General features: G+C 45.0%; 1 protein-coding gene across 1 annotated transcript in view; it reads right to left on the bottom strand.

Moving 5' to 3' along the window:
* Positions 1–402: 402 nt before the first annotated feature.
* Positions 403–22,014, bottom strand: part of LOC308286886 (zinc finger protein 385A-like) — a gene marked incomplete at both ends in the record, with an annotated part of 103,825 nt that continues 82,213 nt past the window's right edge. Inside the window, 5 exons of the mRNA XM_080728009.1 lie at positions 403–630; positions 779–865; positions 1,922–2,109; positions 3,490–3,807; positions 7,995–8,196. Coding sequence (XP_080584135.1) covers positions 403–630; positions 779–865; positions 1,922–2,109; positions 3,490–3,807; positions 7,995–8,196 — 1,023 coding nt within the window. The remainder of the gene's footprint in view (positions 631–778; positions 866–1,921; positions 2,110–3,489; positions 3,808–7,994; positions 8,197–22,014) is intronic.

The raw sequence follows: 22,014 nt of genomic DNA, 5'->3' as shown, positions 1-22,014 counted from the left end.
GACACAGGGAAAAGACAAGGGAGGTATGGGTTCAATCCACCATGACAAAGTATTATGTTCGATGACGTCATGTTTTGGAACCTAATGTCACGTGGACGATTGCTTTAGTCAAAGTGGATGTCGGAAGACGTCTGACGAATGTCATGCATGACAGGAAGTAGAGCGTGCTCGTGCACCACAAGTTCCCCGTTAAAACCGACGGCATCCGATGTTACGTTGTCCAGAAAGATCAGTAATCAACAGGAAAATTGTGAGAAGTGTGAACGGCGTAGCCCCTTCCTTCGTAAAACGTCTTACGCGGTGTAAAGAAGAGATTCATTGATTATCAATCAGTTTATTTTTCTTCCCCTGTTTACGTCACAGTGTGCTTCTTCTTCCTGATTGGTCCCCACTGCGTCGTCATCAGTAAGGGGTGAAGAGGATTGGCCCGTGGGAGGTGCGGATGGGGCCCGGGGCGGGTCGTAACAGGCTCTGTAGGAGGTGGTGGTGGTGAAGATGATGCTGGTGGGGGTGAGAGAGGGGGCCGGGCGGCCGAAGTGCCAGCTGATGATTTGAGTTCATTTGAGCCATCGCCGCCGCCATCGCCAAGGGACTCGGTAATAGTCCGGGCCCGAGAGTTTTTGGAAGTTCCTTTGAGAAAGTCATGGAAGACTGTGAGAGAAAGAGATAGCATGGTGAGACAAGAGAGAGAGAAAGGCAATCTTTAAGTTTTGCTGAAGGAACCTACAGCATCAAAAATAAGCGTGAACCACATCTGATGGAATAGATGAGTCCGTACCATAAATTCTGTGCGCTTCTTGTGCCGATTGAGGAGTGGATTGGGTTTTCCTGCAACCCCATCTCGATGCCTCCGGCTAGATATATGCTGAAAAATAAACAGCTTTTAGAGATGGTCTGAATTGGACTCAAAGATTACTTATGACTTGGCCAATTCATAGACTTTTAATTTACTTTTCTGATGACATCTGTATCAGCAGTATACACACCTAAGGTTTTCCATTTGTTTAGAAAATGTTAGTTTTTGACACCATGTCAGTCAAAAAAAACAGTAATTGGTGGGCAATAGGTGAGCGATCTGCAAAATGGGCATTGGTCAGGCTCTCGAACAAGGGTCTTCAACCCCCTAGGGGGTCCTCAGAGTTACTACAAATCTTCGTGTGACTTTTTTTTCTCCTTTTTTATATCAACCACTTGAAACCTAGTGTCCATATTCTGAGAATTTTAGCCAAATTTAGCAAATTGGTTTGGTGTAGAGGGGAAAAATAGCAGACTAAGTACAGAGTAAAAGGTCAAGTTTATTAAGTGACCATACAAGTGGCTAAATATCAGAAAACACAAATTGACATGAATCCAAAATACACTGATGATCGTGCTGTCAAACAATGAAACTATATGGAATCTCTGAAAAGATTGTGGGGGTCCCTGCTTCATCTCTAGCTAAGGGGTCCTTGACCTGAAATCGTTGAAGACGTGCTCTAGAACAGGGGTCTTCAACAGGGGGTCCGCGACCCCTAGGGGGTCCGCGGAGGTACTGCAGGGGGTCCGCGAAATTATTGCAAAAAAATATATATATATATTTCAAAAAATGATTTTCTTTTTCACATTTATGTTAAAAAATAAATCATGATTCTATCCATTTTGAATAGCTTGAATACATGATTACTATGCAATTGACAGATTGTTGATATTATTGACATTGGTTCTCAGTTAATAAGTAGTATGTTTAGAAATGGTAGTGGTACGGCCCACCCTGCTCGCTGTAACTTGTACACGTTTAAAATAAAAAATATGTTGTAGCCTCGACCCCCCCACCCTACGAGGTGGTAGGGGGTCCCTGCTCCATCTCCCCATCAGTTTGGGGGTCCCCGGCCTGAAAACGTTGAAGACCTCTGCTCTAGAAAGATCTCCTGTGGTCTCTCACCTGTTTGAGCTGCAGCTCTGAGTTGACCCTCACATTGCAGATCTCACAGTGGAAGGTCCGTTCCTGAGTGTCGGGGTCAGAGGTGGAGTCCCCGCCCTCCTCTGGGCTGGGTTTGGGACCCAGGCGTGGGTAGGCCTTGATGGGTCCCAGTCCACTACGAGCCTCCAGAATGGTTTTGTGTTTGGTGCCTGTGAGCAAGAAAAGAGAAGGACATTCCAGATGATGACGTGTAGCTCTATGCACTGGAGTCTGTTCTCCTTTGAACCCATTTAGACTGAGCGCTGATTCTAAAAAGCCTTCAAAATCCTGACCTAAGTTTTCTGAAAAACTTCAAATATTGATTTAGACTGGGGTTCCCGTCTAGTCGGCGACCTGGCCAACTGGGGAACAATGTAAATAGGGAATTAATGCCCCGCCCTTTAATGCAAACCCCATTTTACCTGTTGTCATAGGATCCGTTTTGACCATCCGTTTGCGTGTGCCACGGCGGGGAACGCACGTGCCGAATCTGAAGGCGGTGGGACAAACGGTTCTCGAGATACGCGGATTACAGACAGACAGACTCGCAGAGACTTCTCGCATTTATTTTAAGATTACTCTCTCTAAATGTAATGCCAATTTAGATTTTTTGTGGTGTTAATAATACTTTATCATAAGAGAACAGTAGCTGCACAGTTATATACGATGGACTAATTTTCATTAATACCTAATGATGGAGCAAAATAATCTTTAACAAACGTACTCTTTAGAGTAGGGACTGACTCTCACCTTATACTCCTCTCCACACCACTACATCTCAGCCAACTTCTTTGCAAATCTCTGGTCTTGCCACTAAGTGGCAGTAATGCACCAATATTGGCTTGAAGGACTATTGTTTTATTTTATTTTATTAATCTTTAAGAAACTTACTCTTTAGAGTAGGGACTGACTCTCACCTTATACTCCTCTCCTCACCACTACATCTCACCAACTTCTTTGCAAATCTCTGGTCTTGCCACTAAGTGGCAGTAATGCACCAATATTGGCTTGAAGGACTATTGTTTTATTCTCCATGCATACAGGAGAGGTTTCTAAAATTGACTCAAGTGGTGTACTGTATACTGTACTACTGTAGCGTCCTTCAGGGGTGTGATATGGAATTTTACCTCTAGATGTCACACACTCTTTAGATCCGTGGTTCCCAATATTTTTAGCTCGAGAGTCGAGACCCAAAAGATAAATTAGACATTTGCCCAGGACCCAAACTAGTGAAAACAGCAGATCTACAAGCTCATAACCCAGCGGTGTTCTAATTCATGAGATTTCTAAAGATATTTATTTGATTTCTTCATGTAATTACTGTAAAATAAATCATTGAATTTGGTTTTTACTACCTTTTAGGTAGTGTTTATTGAAAATGTTTTGAAATAATAATAATTAAGAACAAATTTTAGGAAACCAAAAATAAAGGGACCCATAACGACTCACTGTTTGGGAAACAGAGCTTTAGATTGACGTATTCATGAACATAGCCTACTTATTCTGGCAAAGACAGATTTTTACCTGCTTCCTCGGAGAAGGAGCCATACCTTTGTTATGTGCCTCCAGCTGAGACAGGGAATTCACCACTACTTTGCACAGGGAGCAGTAGAGCAGCTTCTTGGCCTTCTCCTCCTCCGATTCCCCCGAGGAGGGGCTGGGCGTCGGGGACGGAGTGTCAGGGAGGCTGCAGCCCACGGCCAGGTCCCCAGGGGGGGAGGAGGGGGGAGAGCAGGGCGACGACGCGCTCAGCGATGACAGCAGGGGACAATCTGCATCGGCTGAATTCACCGTGGGTGGTGGCGGTGGTGGCAGGGGGCTATGGGTCATAGGTGACTCACTGGAATTAAGATGGGATTGGGTGTCCTCTGTAAATAAATAAATAAATAATAATTAGTTTGCAACCAGTACTTGTCCGACTTTAGTTTATTCCATCCATCCATCTATATTTCCCTTCCTAAATAAACGTTATTTTGCCACGCTGCTCCTCCCACAGTTTTGGTGACACGCACTTGGGCCATTTGTCAAATCGACCGGCTTCATCGGGAATCGATTCCTTGCATTTTGCTAAGAGATACGTTGTATAGTTTAATTTATATAAACGTATTCGCAAATTAATTTTCTTCATTGACTTTAATTAAAAACTACACTTTTCCCCAATATGGAGATGACTGATATCATAGACCATATGAGACTGACACCATATATGGGCATTCCAAGATATGGGCTTAATATTGATGACATCATGGATCTCCATACATGGCCATAAAAGGGACAAGGACGGAATGGTTAGCACCGCTCAAATAGGGACAAGGACTGACAGATACAGAGATACAGTATTTGCAAGGGTGACTTTCAAGGCAACTACACTTGCAATTTCCAATTGCATCTTTCTAGTTAAACATAGCTACTGTATTTAACAATACAGTGCATAACTGTTCAGAAGGTGCCATACTCGTTTCATGTTCCGGTTCATTCCGCTTCAGCAGAAGATTTGAACTGGAAACACGTGAAAGTGAGACAATTATCAGAATTATTATTATCAGAATACCTGTCAAAGCAGAGAATAAATTCCTTACCAAATGATTTCTTCACCAATGTGTTTGTAAAGGTGTCTATTAACATATCTAACAAAGATTGACATTTAAAATCCCTAGGAGAATCTTTGACAGCTAGGGTAACTTTGGGTCTCATTCACTTACTATACACTATACTAAAAGGAAAAAATTACTCCCAAAAAAATCAGCTTTAAGTGGGATGTGAGGGGTCTAACTAGGTGTTTTTAATTATTCTGAATCTATTGCAAGCATTTGTTTTGCACAAAAAACATTCCTTGGGCTAAATATGGACCCCACGAAACTGCGAAAAGTGATGACTCATCACTAAACCATTGTTTGTCTCCTAGGGATGTTGAATTTCAAACTTTGTTAGATATGTTACTAGACACCTTTACGAACACATTGGTGAAGAAAGTGTTTGGTAAGGAATGGGCTATTTATTACTATCCCATGACTATATAGGAAAAGGAACTGGAGCAGGAAACAGGTATGCCACCTTCTGAAACCTTGGGAATACAGTTATGTACTGTAGTCCCAAGTTGATTGTAGAGTCCATTGTAGGTCATCTATAATAGGTACTGTATCTCTCTTTTCTTTTTATAATGGTGTCATTGCCAAGAGATGGGGCAAATGACAAACACTCAAGCAACACAGTAACACACATAATAGTTAAGACTGGTTACCCAGCAGTGATGCACAATACAACACATATAAAATACACCCACAATCACAAGAAAGCTGACAGTGAAAGCAAAAACCATTACACGGTAAGCAGTCAGACAGCAGTAGCCAAATAGCACACTTGTATGATCAAGGATCGTATGGACAGAATGTTTGTAAAAAGCTGAAGATAATAAAGTACATCCTCTATGTCGATGGCAGCCAGGGGGGGGGGGGGGGGGGGGGCTTAATTATTTTATACTTTAGCTATTGAAAAATAGCAGATCTACAAGCTCACAGATCTGCTATTTTTGAAAAGTCGTGAAAAAGTGTGCAAATCTTTGAATATGTGTATTTTTTAAGCGGACATTTGTAACTCAAATTTTGCTTCTGGGGGGTCCCTGGAACTAAATATTTTGAGATGGGGGTCCGTGGCCATATATATAAATATAATTTTGGGGGTCCATGACATGAAAAGGTTTGAGCACCACTGACATACGTACGTAGAAACATCGATTTTTCAAAAAAAAACTTGAAAAAGAAGGATTTGAAATTTGAAATAAGCTCTGTGAGCTTGTATATCTGCTATTTTTCAATAGTTAGAGTACCCAGGGCCCAGAATTTGATGCGACACCCCTGGCTGCCAGTAAACATAACCAATTCAGACAGCTAGAAGAGGTTCAGTATAACTAGGCCCCAGACCTTTCATATTATTAATGAATATGGAAGTGAATGAGGGAACCTCCAGTCATCTGAGTTGATAATGAGACGAGGGATGTTCTTGTCTCTTGTGTATGCCCATTACTAGCCGACAAGGCCGAACTACAGTACAAATGTCTACGCATTACAAACAGCAGCTTGTACTGTACTTCAGGTGCTGCATTGCTGTGTTTTATGCATGTAATTACTGCTTCTCAAAGTGGTGTTCAGGGACCCCCAGGGGTAACTGAGGGGATTGCAGGGTGACCCCAACAAACTGAGGAACAGTTTAAAAACATATTTTCCTTATTAAAATGTTCTGAAATTTTTCTCTCTTATGAGGTTCTCCGACACATCGTCAAATGGGGGTCTGCGGCCATATACAGTACATACATGTACATTTGGGGCTCCTTGACATACATATTTTGCAAACCACTGGCTTGAATTACCACTCAGGATCTTTCAGTGGTTCAGGGAGCCTGCTGGTGTTGGCTTGGTCGTCTTGATGACTGAGAAGTAGCAAGCTGATCCTGTCAGTGCGGACATATCTAGGCACTGAGACCCCACTCGGTTCTGTTCCCCCTCTTAACCAGTCAGTGGCGTCAGTTCAGAAAAAGCTAAGGTATGGCAACATGACTGGTGTCAGTCATGTTGCCATACCTTAGCAACAGGCATGATACATTTATTTTAAGAAGTACATTTAATTTTTCTCCCCAGGTTTCTATGGTTTCTTGGGCTGGATATGGCAGCCTGGAACGGTTGTTCAAGTGCAGCTAAACTTGGCATGTTAGTAAACGCGCCACAATTAACAATAATGCATTGCACCTGTAGCTGACCTGCGGAACCTGGGAATATACCATGTTGTCAAGATGGGGAGAATATAATTATAATACCTTGTTAAAGTGACCATTTTGTTACATTTTGCATTTGTAGTTATTTTAATGTAATTAATTAATGGATTTATAATCAAAAGTAACTTTTATTTTCCGCCCTGGACCCAGGGTATGGCAGCTGCATGCCCCTGCCATACCCATTGACACCCCTGTGTGTATGCGTGTCTGTGTGTGTGCGTGTGTTTATATTATTAGTGTGGTTGCTAATAGGCAACACACCATTGTGCACCTGCTTTCTTTGCACAAAATAAAAGTGAAGCTTTTGGTCGTGCTTCACACACTGTTGTCATGCTTCACATGACATCACAGCATATAATATAAATAGTACGACGGAATTCAGTTCCCGGTGGATTCCTCGCGACTCGCGCCGACCAGTGCAAACATACCTTCCTAGTTATGCGAGGGCTACTGTAAGTGTACTTACAAGCGTGGTAGAATTTCAGAAATTGTGAGGACCATTTTCCTGGTCTTCACAAGAGAAATAGCTGCTTCATGATTTAGCAGATTTTTAGAGTTGCGATGCGTTATGAGCTTGTACTGTGTAGGCCGTTTTCAGCTTTTAGACTTACGGTTTAAAAACGGCAAAAGATACATAAATGGCTTTCATAAAATCACTGTACTGAAACATTGATGACCTTACATGTGTAGTAACGTGTGTGTCAGTGTTGCATTGGTCATGTCATTCAGTGCCAAGTCTTTTTTGAGCAGGAGCACGTGTCATGCACACACCTATCGATTTAAAACAAGTTCACACCTCAACGAAGTTTACAAAAGCTGCAATGTCCCAACAGCATATTTGAAAATAGCCGATCTACATTTAGATCGGCTATTTTCAAACATTTTGTACTTTTTTGTACTTTTGGTGCTTTAAGTATATTTTGATGCCAATACTTTATTACTTTTGCTCAAGTACATTTTGAATTCCGGACTTTTACTTTTACTTCTGAAGCCGAGTACCCCCTTCCCCCTGACTACAACATTTTGCTTATCAAAAGCTCATCAAAAGTCCAGTTCCAATGCCAATATGTAAAAAATAAACATTGCTTTCTATTCAACAACAGTTGTACCAGTCAAGTTATTGATGTCATTTGGTTTTACAATTTCACAGATAAGCAGGTTCACACAAAGACTGTCAATTGCCCATAACAGTCAAATACATATTCCCATTTTCTGCTGTACCCCCTGCAGTACCCCCGCGTACCCCCCCACCCCCATTTGAGAAACACTGTTCTAAGAGTGGCTTACCCTCCATGCTGGGGTCAGGCTCAGGACTAGGTGGCACCGGGCCGGGGGGTGGAGGCGAGGCTGCAGAAGGAGCAGCAGCAGGAGGAGGAGGAGGAGGAGAAGGCTGCTTGTCACCATCCTGGAGGCGGGGCGTCTTGGACGTCTCGATGCCTTTCACCCTCCGAGCGTGACGGTTCCCCTTGTAGTGGGCCTCGGCTTGGCTCTGGCGGGAACACAGGAGACGTGGGGGGTTTACGCCATGTTTAAATTTACACCGAGGTTTACGTGGAGAAAAGTGAACCCGACTATCAGGGCTGGATTAACACCTCAGAGGGCCCCTGGGCACTGAAGCGCCAAGGGGCCCCCGTGTGCGCGCAAAATGTTTTGTAAGCATACTGTATGTAGGCATGTAGATCCAATATAACATCTGCAGCAGCAGTTGGCTCAGCGCGGCCCGGCGGAGTTTTAATCAGTTGACTTGACTTTCATGAAATATTGTACATTATACTTAACACACAATCAGCACTTTTCAGCAGCATTCTCACATCATTTGTTTCAGGGGGTGGTGGACATCATTTATTTCATTCTGATAAAAAAAAAAATGTGGAGGGCCATTGATGGCCAGGGGCCCCTGGGCACGTGCCCAAAGTAGATCCGGGCCTGCCGACTATAGTGATGTTGACGCTACAGTGACATCTCTCACCTAAGAATTTCTTTTAATAAAACCACATGGCAAGGCCACCGGGGATGCCAAAGCCTATTTATGTTTCGCCGCTTGCGCCGACAGCGACGGATTTTTTCCGTCGCACGACGCATAAATTAGGCTTAATGAACCCGTGTTGTCATATTCTTGCGGCCGGATCTGGTTGCCGTGTATCTCTAAGCCTCCGTTTCCCTTTGGCCACGGTCCTCTGTCCGCCAGAGCGCCCGGTGAGGTCAGCGGAGTGAATCCAAGTGAATCCAACCTGCTGTGTGGCTCAGCAGATGGCACCGGGTGCTGTCATACGAGCTGGCCTCGCAGGCAGGGGCGTCACAAGGGGTAGGAAAGTGGGACTGAGTTACTAGGGCCCAAGGTGGTGGAGGGGCCTTCATTATTTTATACTTCCGCTATTGAAAAATAGCAGATATACAAGCTCACAGCGCGGCACCGAGTGCCGCGCTGCGAGCTTGTAGATCTGCTATTTTTGAAAAGTCGTGAAAATGTGTGCAAATCTTTGAATATATGTATTTTTTTGAGCGAACGTTTGTAACTCAAATTTTGCTTCTGGGGGGGGGGTTCCTGGAACTCAATATTTTGAGATGGGGTTCCGTGGCCAAATACATACCATTTTGGGGGTCCTTCACATGAAAAGGTTTGAGCTCCACTGTCATAGAAACATAGGTTTTTCAAAAAAAAATAACTATTTTTTTGGAAATATTCAAAGATTTTCATGATTCTTCAAAAATAGCAGATCTACAAGCTCACAGCGCGGCATTTTTCAATCGTTAAAGCACAGGGGCCTCGCAGTGAATCCTTGTACCCAGGGCCCAGAATTTGATGCGACACCCCTGCTCGCAGGCCTCCCTGCTCCCCCGCGCCCCGTCTCCCTGTGGCCAGCGGCAGCTTTGCATTAGCTCGGTCCATTATGCATCCAGGACCTTTTAACTTTATACCCAGGGTCGTCGCAACCGAGGGGCTCGTAACCAGACACACACACATAAACACGCGAACGGTTGCCAAACTCTTTAACTCGAGACCCCCAAAGAGAAATTAGATGTCTGCCCGGGACCTACACTAATGAGAATATAGCGAGACATTTATATCGAAGCCACCTGAAAAGCCATCAGTTGGGTGAATAAAAAAATCACACCAGTGTGAAGTGAGTGGTGCTGATGATGATGATGATAGAATAAGGGTCACAGGATATCAGTATTTGATACAATGGGAAAACACTTGGAAAGACACATGGACATACATACACCCGTGCGTTTCATGGACACCTGTCTTCCAATCTGGTTCAAATAAACCCAATTGAAGGTTTTGGATCAATTGTTTACATGTGCTGAGATCAATCCAATCCGATGTTTGATCAGGTTCTAAAAAAAGGTGTAGACCACCCCTCTGCACCCAATTAGAATTTAAATCGGGTAAAGTTCACGGTAAAGTTGACAGCTTATATAGCCTACACATTTATTTCATAATTATACAGAGATACACTATGGACAGTAGATATAGTCTGCTACAGACCACAGTCACGGACATGATTTAACTTCACAGAGCAACATGAAGGCAGTTTCTTTGTTGTCACTTGATAGGGTCATTTCACTGTCCCTTTCAGTGCAGCCGGCTGCCATGTTAAGTGGCCAAATGGGTTGGGGTCGCGAGGACCTTTGAGATTTTCAAATGGGCCCTGATCCAGAAAAGGTTGAGAACGCTCATTTAAAGGCCTAGAAATATTGAATGCTTTAACCAGTGAAAAATAGCAGATATACAAGCTCACAGCGCGGCACCGAGTGCCGCGCTGCGAGCTTGTAGATCTGCTATTTTTGAAAAAGTCGTGAAAATGTGTGCAAATCTTTGAATACATGTATTTTCTAAGCGAACGTTTGTAACTCAAATTTTGCTTCTGGGTGGTCCCTGGAACTAAATATTTTGAGATGGGGTTCCGTGGCCAAATACATATAATTTTGGGGGTCCTTCACATGAAAATGTATTGAGAACCACTGACATAGTAGTCTCTCAAGAACAGACTAACTGAGCTCCAGTTGAGTGAAAAGGACCTTTTCTTTGACGATGGCGAGACAGATTGCTGACATAGAAACATAGGTTTTTCAAAAAACCTTAGAAGGATTCAAAAGACACTTAAAGAATCGGGTCAAAATTCTAATTTTCACAATTTTTCAAAAATAGCAGATCTACAAGCTCGCAGCGCGGCACTCGGTGCCGCGCTGTGAGCTTGTATATCAGCTGTTTTTCAATAGTTAAAGCATAAAATAATGATACACAATAATGTGTACCCGTTCTGAATGGGTTAATCAGAAGGTATATTCTTGAACATAGAGTACACAGTACGTGTGTGAGAGCAAGAACTTGCATAAAGTTACAAATGGCAGATTTATGCGAGCAACATCTTTGAGTGAAATACACTGGAAGAGAAATTGAAGGCGGTCAAAGAAGAAAGTAATATATAGATAGACAGATAGATAGACCATTAGTGACCCACGGGCCTCAGCTGCCAGAGGCAGCACAGCAGTGAAGGTACAGATAGGCCTACAGAGTAAGAGAACTACTGTAATCAAGCTAAGAAAGGGTAGCGATGCCCAAGGGGAAGAACAGCCCTGGTACAGAGCAAGAACTCGCCAACTCTCTGAATCATACAGCTAGGGGAAGAATAGCATCACAAAAAGCACAACATCAATAATGAACAATATACAGCAGTATACCCTGTATACACCCTACAGTATAGAACTGGGGCCTTCAACGTTTTCAGGCCAAGGACCCCTTAGTTGAGAGAGAGATGAAGCAGGGACCCCCACCACACTACATATTGTATAACATTGTGTTGAAGATTTTCTTAGATTTCATAGATAGATTCATAGACTTGTTTGACTGCACTGTCGTCAGTCTACTCTAATGTGTTTTTTCAGACATTTAACCACTTAAATTGTTGATACTTAAAGGGATATTTCACTTTCAAAAAAACTTTTGGTAATTTTATCATCTAACCAGGCTTTTATGAACACCCTGAACAGTTTTTAATTAGCTTGATTGAATATTTAGATATTTGATGTAAATGTTACCAGGCCCTCCAGGCCAAGGGCCTCTCCCCACACACACCCATTGTAACTTCAAACTTCATTTTAACCATGATAGATTCATTAAAAACACCCATTATTTTTTTCTGGTGACTCAAACTACCCTCCTAATATGTGAGCAGGCCGTGTTTTTTCGATAACTTTTTTCATTTATTTTTAATAATTATTATTTATTTTTTTCCATTTTGCCAAATAATTATTAAAAATAAATGAAAAAAGTTATCGAAAAAACACGGCCTGAAAAATGAGTCACCAGAAAAAATAGTGAGTGTTTTAATGAATCTATCATGGTTTAAATGCAGTTTGAAGTTACAATGGGTTTGTATGTGTGGAGAGAGGCCTTACCACTGCTCCCTGTTGAAAGTGGAATATCCCTTTAAGTCAATTTGGTCTCCTCTTTTTTTTTACCTCTACACCAAACCTATTTGCCAAAAATAGTGGATCTACAAGCTCTCAACGCCTCGCGTTGCGAGGCGTTGAGAGCTTGTAGATCCGCTATTTTTGGGATGTGAGGGTTAAAGTTGTTCATTTAAAATAGTTATCCTATTACAAAGATTTGGCGGACCCCCTGTAGTAACTCTGGGGACCCCCTAGGGGTCCCGTACCCCCTGTTGAAGACCCCTGGTATAGAATATACAGTAACCTGCACTATACAGAAGAAAACAGTCTCACAGTCCCAGAGACAATACAATATCCCACCATGAATGCATATGAAAGAAATCACACCCCTTGTGAATTGAGAGTAAATACTAATGTATGATGTAATTATTGTGGTGTCATAGATTACTTTGCGGGACATAACTGTCTATAAATACCTGGAAACCGTGTCCATCTGTGTTTAGGCCCGTAGCCAATCACGGGCCACGGGCCGGGTATAACCGTAGCCAATCAGAGAGGGTCAAAGGGTGACATCATAATATTGAGGCATATATAAGGCTATAGCTGAATTCCAATCCGAAGGGTTCGCACTTTGAAGTGCGCATTTGAAGGGCTATGACGTCACTGGGCCGCGCCAAATAGCAATCTACAAGCTCACAATGCGTTGCGTTGCGACGCATTGTGAGCTTGTAGATCTGTGACCAGTGACGTCATAGCCCTTCAAATGCGCACTTCAAAGTGCAAACCCTTCGGATTGGAATACAGCTTATATGTGGGTATTTATCCAGTTTAGAGATGGGACTGGTGAGTAGAAGGGTAAGGATCCCCTCGTGCAGGGCTTCCCAAAGTGGGTGCCCTGGCACCCTAGGGTGCCGTGATGCCATTTGGAATTCATCAATATCATTTCACCATGCTTAGTAAAACAGACCTGATTTGCACTGTTCTTATTCCAACTACGGCCAACTCTAAAAACTAAACTACTAAAAAAAAAACGAACTAAAACTAAACTAAAAAAGTGTAATTCAGGGGTGCCTTGGAGGTGCAGAGGTTATTTACAGGGGTGCCCCGAGTAAATACAAATTGAAAACTCCTGCTCTAGTACGCACAAAGCCAGATGTAAGAGCGGCTAGCACCGCCCAAAAACAGAAGCAAACAGTGTGCCAACAGCACATACATTCTCTCTACACTGGTCTTTGTATAGACGTCACAACCCTGTCCCGCCCTGCATGATGTCGGCTGTCCCTTTTCACACAAGACATCAATTTGACTTTGCGACCACTTGCCAGCGTTCGCGGGGGCTGGAACGACATGCGCCTCCATTCCGCGTCCCATATCTTTTGTGCATAACAGCAGAGGCGGAACGATGGGGGCGACATTCCCCCCTTGAACGTACTGTGTAAAAAGGGGGCTAATGAGGGCCGCGGGACGGCTGGGAGATGTCAGGGATGCCTCTTTGAGCCCCGGGCATTAACTGCAGATGAGAGAGTTACCCATATAGCCCCAGGCCTGATTGGTGATGACAGAGAGACAGATATAGCCCTAGCCTGTGTAACCCAACTCCTGGAGAGGGGGGGGATTTCAGACTGCTGTTCTCCACAGCCCCTCGGATTAAGCTTATAATTTATGCCCCGTTGCATGATGGTATCGCACGCCGGAAACAGCAGACCTACAAGCTCACAACGAGCTGTTTTCGGGCGCGTGGTAACGTCGCGCGACGAAGTATGAATTGGGAAATTAGGCGTGAAGGAGAGGGAGTCTTGTGAACACTCTAAGGGAACACACACACCGGACGCGGAGGCGGCGCGTCAAAAAATACGGCCCCATTATTTTCAATGAACTAACCCACACCTGCGGCGTCAGACGCGCGCAGCCGCGGGTCTGCCGCCTCGCCTGCCGCGCCGATGCGCCGCTGTTCTATTTTTCCAGCGTTGCCGCGCGGTAAACATTTCTCCCATGGTTCTCCCCACCGGTGGAAATGGATGTGCTGTGTGGCAGCGCGCCGCATCCAGTTGGTGTTACCGCACGGCACTTCACGTGCATCGATACCGCGACGCTGCGCAGCCGCCCGCGTCCAGTGTGTGCTCCCCTTAACACAGCAGAGAGCTCTGAGGGGACATAAAGGGACTCAACACTACTGTATGTCACCCTCTCTGTACACATGTCTCTAACATCTGGCTTTGTCCGGTTCCCAAAAGATTTCCAGGCCCTAACGTAAATTAAGGCGCCCGCGAAAAAATTATAATATTTTTGAGCGGTGGTTACACCGTCTCCTATACGTGGCCGTGTGTGTATGCGTGCGTGTGTGCGTGTGTGTCTGTCTGTATGTAGCCTGCAGGCCTGCAGTACCTTTTATGACCACACATGTTAAGGGAGGGGCGCTGTTGTTCAGGCCAGGCCAGACACACACACACACACACACACACACACACACACACACAGGGGGGAAGGGGGGAGGGGGGGTGGTTGGTGGGTAAACCACCGCTCAGTTCACACGGGTGTGATTTTTTACCATTTTTTAATCCATTTTATAATGGGTTTAATTCTATTTTTTTTTTAAATATAAATAGGCCAAATTGCAGAATCGTCATGCAATGTAGCATCAAATAGCCTAACTTAACTAAGGACTGGACAAATACCCCCAAATAAGCATAGATGTAGGCTATGCCAAGGCGATGATCTGAAACATATTATAGTAGGCTATATCATTTGTAAATATACATATAGCACTAAATCCTCCGCCTCCCCCCAAAAAAAATATATATATAAATGAATAAATAAAAAACGACAACAACAGGCAACAAATTTTTGCTATGTTTGATTTGTTCTTTTCTTATTTAAATAAAAAATGAAAACTTCCCCATAGGGGTGCTGGAGCACCTGCAGCACCCCTAGTTCCCACGGCTATGGCCGGAGCCACTGTCTGTGCCAAAACATCACATTCACTTTCACTTTCAGCAGTGCGGCGATGCGTGGAAGCAAAGCAAGTCACCACAGCTTGATTTGATGCTTAGTCAATTATGAAGGGATTTCAAAAATTTAAATGTCTCCATATTGCTTGGGAAGTCTGCTTTGCAGAAAACCGCGGTCTTTGCGATTCGCTAATCGCGAGATTTCACATCGCGATTTCGGTTTGAAAACGATTAACCGTGCAGCACTAGTTCTTTTCTGCAGAGGAGGGGGCGGTGGGGGCCTTTTTGGTCGCAGGGCCTCACGCAGACTGTGTAGTATGCGTTTACAGGCCGCCGGCGCTGAAGCGTGGCCTACATACTGGTCCGGGAGCATACCATGTAGGTTTTGCCACATAGGCATGGATGCCTGGCGGCGGCGGCGGTTCGATTCCTGATCCGGACGGCCTTTGCCGCGTGTCACTCCCCATCTCTCCCCCCCATTTCCTGTCAGTCTACTGTCCTATCAATAAAGGCACAAAAAGAAAAGCCCCCCCAAAAAGGTTTGTCGTACGTAAAATCAGATCAACAAAACAATTTCAGAGTTATGCATAAAATAAGTTCTCTGATTGGTGGAGCTCGCTGTTAACATTTAAATGTATACCATGGCAATGTAAGGTATGGTGGATGCGCTCCTTTGCGGGCAATGTGACTTTATCTGGTATTCATGTCTGACAGTTCCCACCTGATGTTGTGTGGAAGTCCCGACTGCTCGAGACCGTACTGAATGGCTGCTACCTTGCATAACGTCTTCAGACTGGGACGCAGGTCTAAAATGTACAGGTTATCGACACTTGTCTGTGTTCCGAAGAGGACGAGACGATCCCCCACCATGCTCCAGCACGTCGTAGGCGTCTTCTTACTCGTTGGGAGTTTCCCTTTGGGCTCAACCACTTGCTTCCAGGAGAAGGTCTCTGGATTGAATTTCCACATGTGATTGTCGTTGATGCCCTCACCCCACGTTTGACTACTAAATACGTACAGCTCTCCGTTGTAGGCAAAGGCTGAACGAGCCCAGCGTCCTTCTGGAAGCGGTACAGAAGGCGTGCTCAGCCAGCTCTCGGCCTCCATGTCAAACACTCCGATGTCGGTGGTGTATGTTGCATTTATTCCCCTACTGCCAGAGACCTGGCAGTAGCCAAACACAAACATCTTAGTCCCGATGATGGTGGCAGAGAAACCTTCTAAAGTTCTGTCTAGGGAGTTAATGGAAGACCAGACCATTGTGGTGGTGTCCAGCTTGTGGACGCTAACAAACTTTGTGTTAGCGTCCAAACAAATGTTTGGTGTGACGAATCCTCCATGGATATACATGGCCTTACCAAAGACACAGGCGGTGTGGCCTTCCCTCGCCCGAGGAACAGTCCCAGAAACCTTGGTTTCGAGCCATCTGTGTGCGTCAACATCAAATGCATAAAGCGCATTGCAGTACTCTTTAAGGCGTTTACAACCCCCCCAGATATAGACAACATCTTCCATGAGCACAGCTGTGTGACCACGGCACATGGAGGTAACTTGGAGGGGACATTCTCTTCCAGTTGATGAAGGCAACATCTTCCAGCGCAGGGACACTGTGTTGAAGATGTGCACACTAAACTGAATATTGGTCTCCCAGTTGTACCCTCCAAATGAATAGACCATGTGTCTCACTGCCACCGCAGCGTGGTTGGCTTTACTCGGTCCTCTTTTCAGATGGACGACCCAAGACCACATTCTGGAAAACTCAATTGGTTGAACTTGCTATGTAAAAGAATGGAGCGACTTTGTGCATGTTGGCACTTATATTGCTATAGCAGCTCAAAAGCTTCGCCAATCTGCAACACTGATGCCATGGATTGGCCAATCAGGGACTCCGATGTCTGCTGCCCTTCCTCATATGGTAAACTGACCTCCAGAATAAAGACCCGAGCACAGGACGGCTTTGGAAATGGGCTGTGAAGGGGAAAACATTAAAGGGGAACTAGGCAAGTCTATGTAAACACATCCCCCCCTCTCCCTTCCCTCTATGACAGGCATCAAACAGGTAGTTGTCTTTGATGCTTTCATTGATTGTCAAACATAAACTGCAGCGTGACCTACATCTGGCCTACATCTTGGCACAATGGGCTCAAAGTTTGTTGTACGTAAAATCTGATTAACAAAAAATGTTCAGCGTTATGCATAAAATTAATTCTCTGATTGGTTGGAGCTCGCTGTTACCATTTAAATGTATACCATGGCAATTTAGGGTATGGTGGGCATGCTTTTTCGTGGTCAATGTGACTTTATCTGGTATTCATGGCTGACAGTTCCCACCTGATGTTGTGTGGAAGTCCCGACTGCTCGAGACCGTACTGAATGGCTGCTACCTTGCATAACGTCTTCAGACTGGGACGCAGGTCTAAAATGTACAGGTTATCGACACTTGTCTGTGTTCCGAAGAGGACGAGACGATCCCCCACCATGCACCAGCACGTAGTAGGCGTCTTCTTACTCGTTGGGAGTTTCCCTTTGGGCTCAACCACTTGCTTCCAGGAGAAGGTCTCTGGATTGAATTTCCACATGTGATTGTCGTTGAAGCCCTCACCCCACGTTTTACTACTAAATACGTACAGCTCTCCGTTGTAGGCAAAGGCTGAACGACCCCAGCATCCTTCTGGAAGCGGTACAGAAGGCGTGCTCAGCCAGCTCTCGGCCTCCATGTCAAACACTCCGATGTCGGTGGTGTATGTTGCATTTATTCCCCGTATCCCTTTTGAGACCTGGCAGTAGCCAAACACAAACATCTTAGTCCCGATGATGGTGGCAGAGAAACCTTCTAAAGTTCTGTCTAGGGAGTTAATGGAAGACCAGACCATTGTGGTGGTGTCCAGCTTGTGGACGCTAACAAACTTTGTGTTAGCGTCCAAACAAATGTTTGGTGTGACGAATCCTCCATGGATATACATGGCCTTACCAAAGACACAGGCGGTGTGGCCTTCCCTCGCCCGAGGAACAGTCCCAGAAACATTGGTTTCGAGCCATCTGTGTGCGTCAACATCAAATGCATAAAGCGCGTTGCAGTACTCGTTATGGCTTTTACAACCCCCCCAGATATAGACAACATCTTCCATGAGCACAGCTGTGTGACCACGGCACATGGAGGGAACTTGGAGGGGACATTCTCTTCCAGTTGATGAAGGCAACATCTTCCAGCGCAGGGACACTGAGTTGAAGATGTGCACACTAAACTGAATATTGGTCTCCCAGTTGTACCCTCCAAATGAATAGACCATGTGTCTCACTGCCAGCGCAGCGTGGTTGGCTTTACTCGGTCCTCTTTTCAGATGGACCACCCAGGACCACATTCTGGAAAACTCAATTGTATGAACTTGCTATGTAAAAGAATGGAGCGACTTTGTGCATGTTGGCACTTATATTGCTATAGCAGCTCAAAAGCTTCGCCAATCTGCAACACTGATGCCATGGATTGGCCAATCAGGGACTCCGATGTCTGCTGCCCTTCCTCATATGGTAAACTGACCTCCAGAATAAAGACCCCAGCACAGGAAGGCTTTGGAAATGGGCTGTGAAGGGGAAAACATTAAAGGGGAACTAGGCAAGTCTATGTAAACACCCCCCCCTCTCCCTTCCCTCTATGACAGGCATCAAACAGGTAGTTGTCTTTGATGCTTTCATTGATTGTCAAACATAAACTGCAGCGTGACCTACATCTGGCCTACATCTTGGCACAATGGGCTCAAAGTTTGTTGTACGTAAAATCTGATTAACAAAAAATGTTCAGCGTTATGCATAAAATTAATTCTCTGATTGGTTGGAGCTCGCTGTTACCATTTAAATGTATACCATGGCAATTTAGGGTATGGTGGGCATGCTTTTTCGTGGTCAATGTGACTTTATCTGGTGTTCATGGCTGACAGTTCCCACCTGATGTTGTGTGGAAGTCCCGACTGCTCGAGACCGTACTGAATGGCTGCTACCTTGCATAACGTCTTCAGACTGGGACGCAAGTCTAAAATGTACAGGTTATCGACACTTGTCTGTGTTCCGAAGAGGACGAGACGATCCCCCACCATGCACCAGCACGTCGTAGGCGTCTTCTTACTCGTTGGGAGTTTCCCTTTGGGCTCAACCACTTGCTTCCAGGAGAAGGTCTCTGGATTGAATTTCCACATGTGATTGTCGTTGAAGCCCTCACCCCACGTTTTACTACTAAATATGTACAGCTCTCCGTTGTAGGCAAAGGCTGAACGACCCCAGCATCCTTCTGGAAGCGGTACAGAAGGCGTGCTCAGCCAGCTCTCGGCCTCCATGTCAAACACTCCGATGTCGGTGGTGTATGTTGCATTTATTCCCCGTATCCCTTTTGAGACCTGGCAGTAGCCAAACACAAACATCTTAGTCCCGATGATGGTGGCAGAGAAACCTTCTAAAGTTCTGTCTAGGGAGTTAATGGAAGACCAGACCATTGTGGTGGTGTCCAGCTTGTGGACGCTAACAAACTTTGTGTTAGCGTCCAAACAAATGTTTGGTGTGACGAATCCTCCATGGATATACATGGCCTTACCAAAGACACAGGCGGTGTGGCCTTCCCTCGCCCGAGGAACAGTCCCAGAAACATTGGTTTCGAGCCATCTGTGTGCGTCAACATCAAATGCATAAAGCGCGTTGCAGTACTCGTTATGGCTTTTACAACCCCCCCAGATATAGACAACATCTTCCATGAGCACAGCTGTGTGACCACGGCACATGGAGGGAACTTGGAGGGGACATTCTCTTCCAGTTGATGAAGGCAACATCTTCCAGCGCAGGGACACTGTGTTGAAGATGTGCACACTAAACTGAATATTGGTCTCCCAGTTGTACCCTCCAAATGAATAGACCATGTGTCTCACTGCCAGCGCAGCGTGGTTGGCTTTACTCGGTCCTCTTTTCAGATGGACCACCCAGGACCACATTCTGGAAAACTCAATTGTATGAACTTGCTATGTAAAAGAATGGAGCGACTTTGTGCATGTTGGCACTTATATTGCTATAGCAGCTCAAAAGCTTCGCCAATCTGCAACACTGATGCCATGGATTGGCCAATCAGGGACTCCGATGTCCGCTGCCCTTCCTCATATGGTAAACTGACCTCCAGAATAAAGACCCCAGCACAGGAAGGCTTTGGAAATGGGCTGTGAAGGGGAAAACATTAAAGGGGAACTAGGCAAGTCTATGTAAACACCCCCCCCTCTCCCTTCCCTCTATGACATGCATCAAACAGGTAGTTGTCTTTGATGCTTTCATTGATTGTCAAACATAAACTGCAGCGTGACCTACATCTGGCCTACATCTTGGCACAATGGGCTCAAAGTTTGTTGTACGTAAAATCTGATTAACAAAAAATGTTCAGCGTTATGCATAAAATTAATTCTCTGATTGGTTGGAGCTCGCTGTTACCATTTAAATGTATACCATGGCAATTTAGGGTATGGTGGGCATGCTTTTTCGTGGTCAATGTGACTTTATCTGGTGTTCATGGCTGCCAGTTCCCACCTGATGTTGTGTGGTAGTCCCGACTGCTCGAGACCATAGTGAATGGCTGCTACCTTGCATAACGTCTTCAGACTGGGACGCAAGTCTAAAATGTACAGGTTATCGACACTTGTCTGTGTTCCGAAGAGGACGAGACGATCCCCCACCATGCAACAGCACGTCGGAGGCGTCTTCTTACTCGTTGGGAGTTTCCCTTTGGGCTCAACCACTTGCTTCCAGGAGAAGGTCTCTGGATTGAATTTCCACATGTGATTGTCGTTGATGCCCTCACCCCACGTTTGACTACTAAATATGTACAGCTCTCCGTTGTAGGCAAAGGCTGAACGACCCCAGCGTCCTTCTGGAAGCGGTGCAGAAGGAGTGCTCAGCCAGTTCTCTGCCTCCATGTCAAACACTCCGATGTTGGTGGTGTATGTTGCCTTTTTTGTCTTTGTCTTTTTTGAGACCTGATAGTAGCCAAACACAAACATCTTAGTCCCGATGATGGTGCCAGAGAGACCTTCTAAATATAAAGGTTGGTCTATGGACTTAATGGAAGACCAGACCATTGTGGAGGTCTCCAGCTTGTAGACGCTAACAAACTTTCTTCTGAGATACGTGTCGAATCCTCCATGGATATACATGGCCTTACCGAAGACACAGGCGGTGTGGCCTTCCCTCGCCCGAGGAACAGTCCCAGAAACCTTGGTTTCGAGCCATCTGTGTGCGTCAACATCAAATGCATAAAGCGCACTGTTGCAGTACTCGTTATGGCCTTTATAACCCCCCCAGATATAGACAACATCTTCCATGAGCACAGCTGTGTGACCACGGCACATGGAGGGAACTTGGAGGGGACATTCTCTGAATGAAGGCAACATCTTCCAGCGCAGGGACACTGTGTTGAAGATGTGCACACTAAACTGAATATTGTTCTCCCAGTTGTAGTTATACCCTCCAAATGAATAGACCATGTGTCTCACTGCCACCGCAGCGTGGTTGGCTTTATTCGGTCCTCTTTTCAGATGGACCACCCAGGACCACATTCTGGAAAAGTCTATTGGATGAACTTGCTATGTAAAAGAATGGAGCAACTTTGTGCATTTGGCACTTATATAGCAGCTCAAAAGCTTCGCCAATCTGCAACACTGATGCCATGGATTGGCCAATCAGGGACCCCGATGTCTGCTGCCCTTCCTCATATGGCAAACTGACCTCCAGAAGTAAAAAAAAAAAAAAAAAAAAAAAACCCTCGGTTCGAAGTGAAGCGGTGAATTTGTATTCTGTGTTCTAGATCTATACATTCTGTGATCTTTACTTTCTATGTGCTTTAGTTCTAGTTCTGAATGAATGAATGATTTGTCTGGAGAGCCAAATTGTCATGTGAAGCTTGGCCAAACCTCAATTCTTCATTCTGGACATGCACT

The sequence above is a fragment of the Nannobrachium achirus genome (assembly GCF_963921795.1).
Source record: "Nannobrachium achirus genome assembly, chromosome: 6".
Lineage (NCBI taxonomy): Eukaryota > Metazoa > Chordata > Actinopteri > Myctophiformes > Myctophidae > Nannobrachium > Nannobrachium achirus.
Note: the sequence above shows the minus strand (reverse complement) of the source record. Positions and strands in the feature narration are given on the sequence as shown.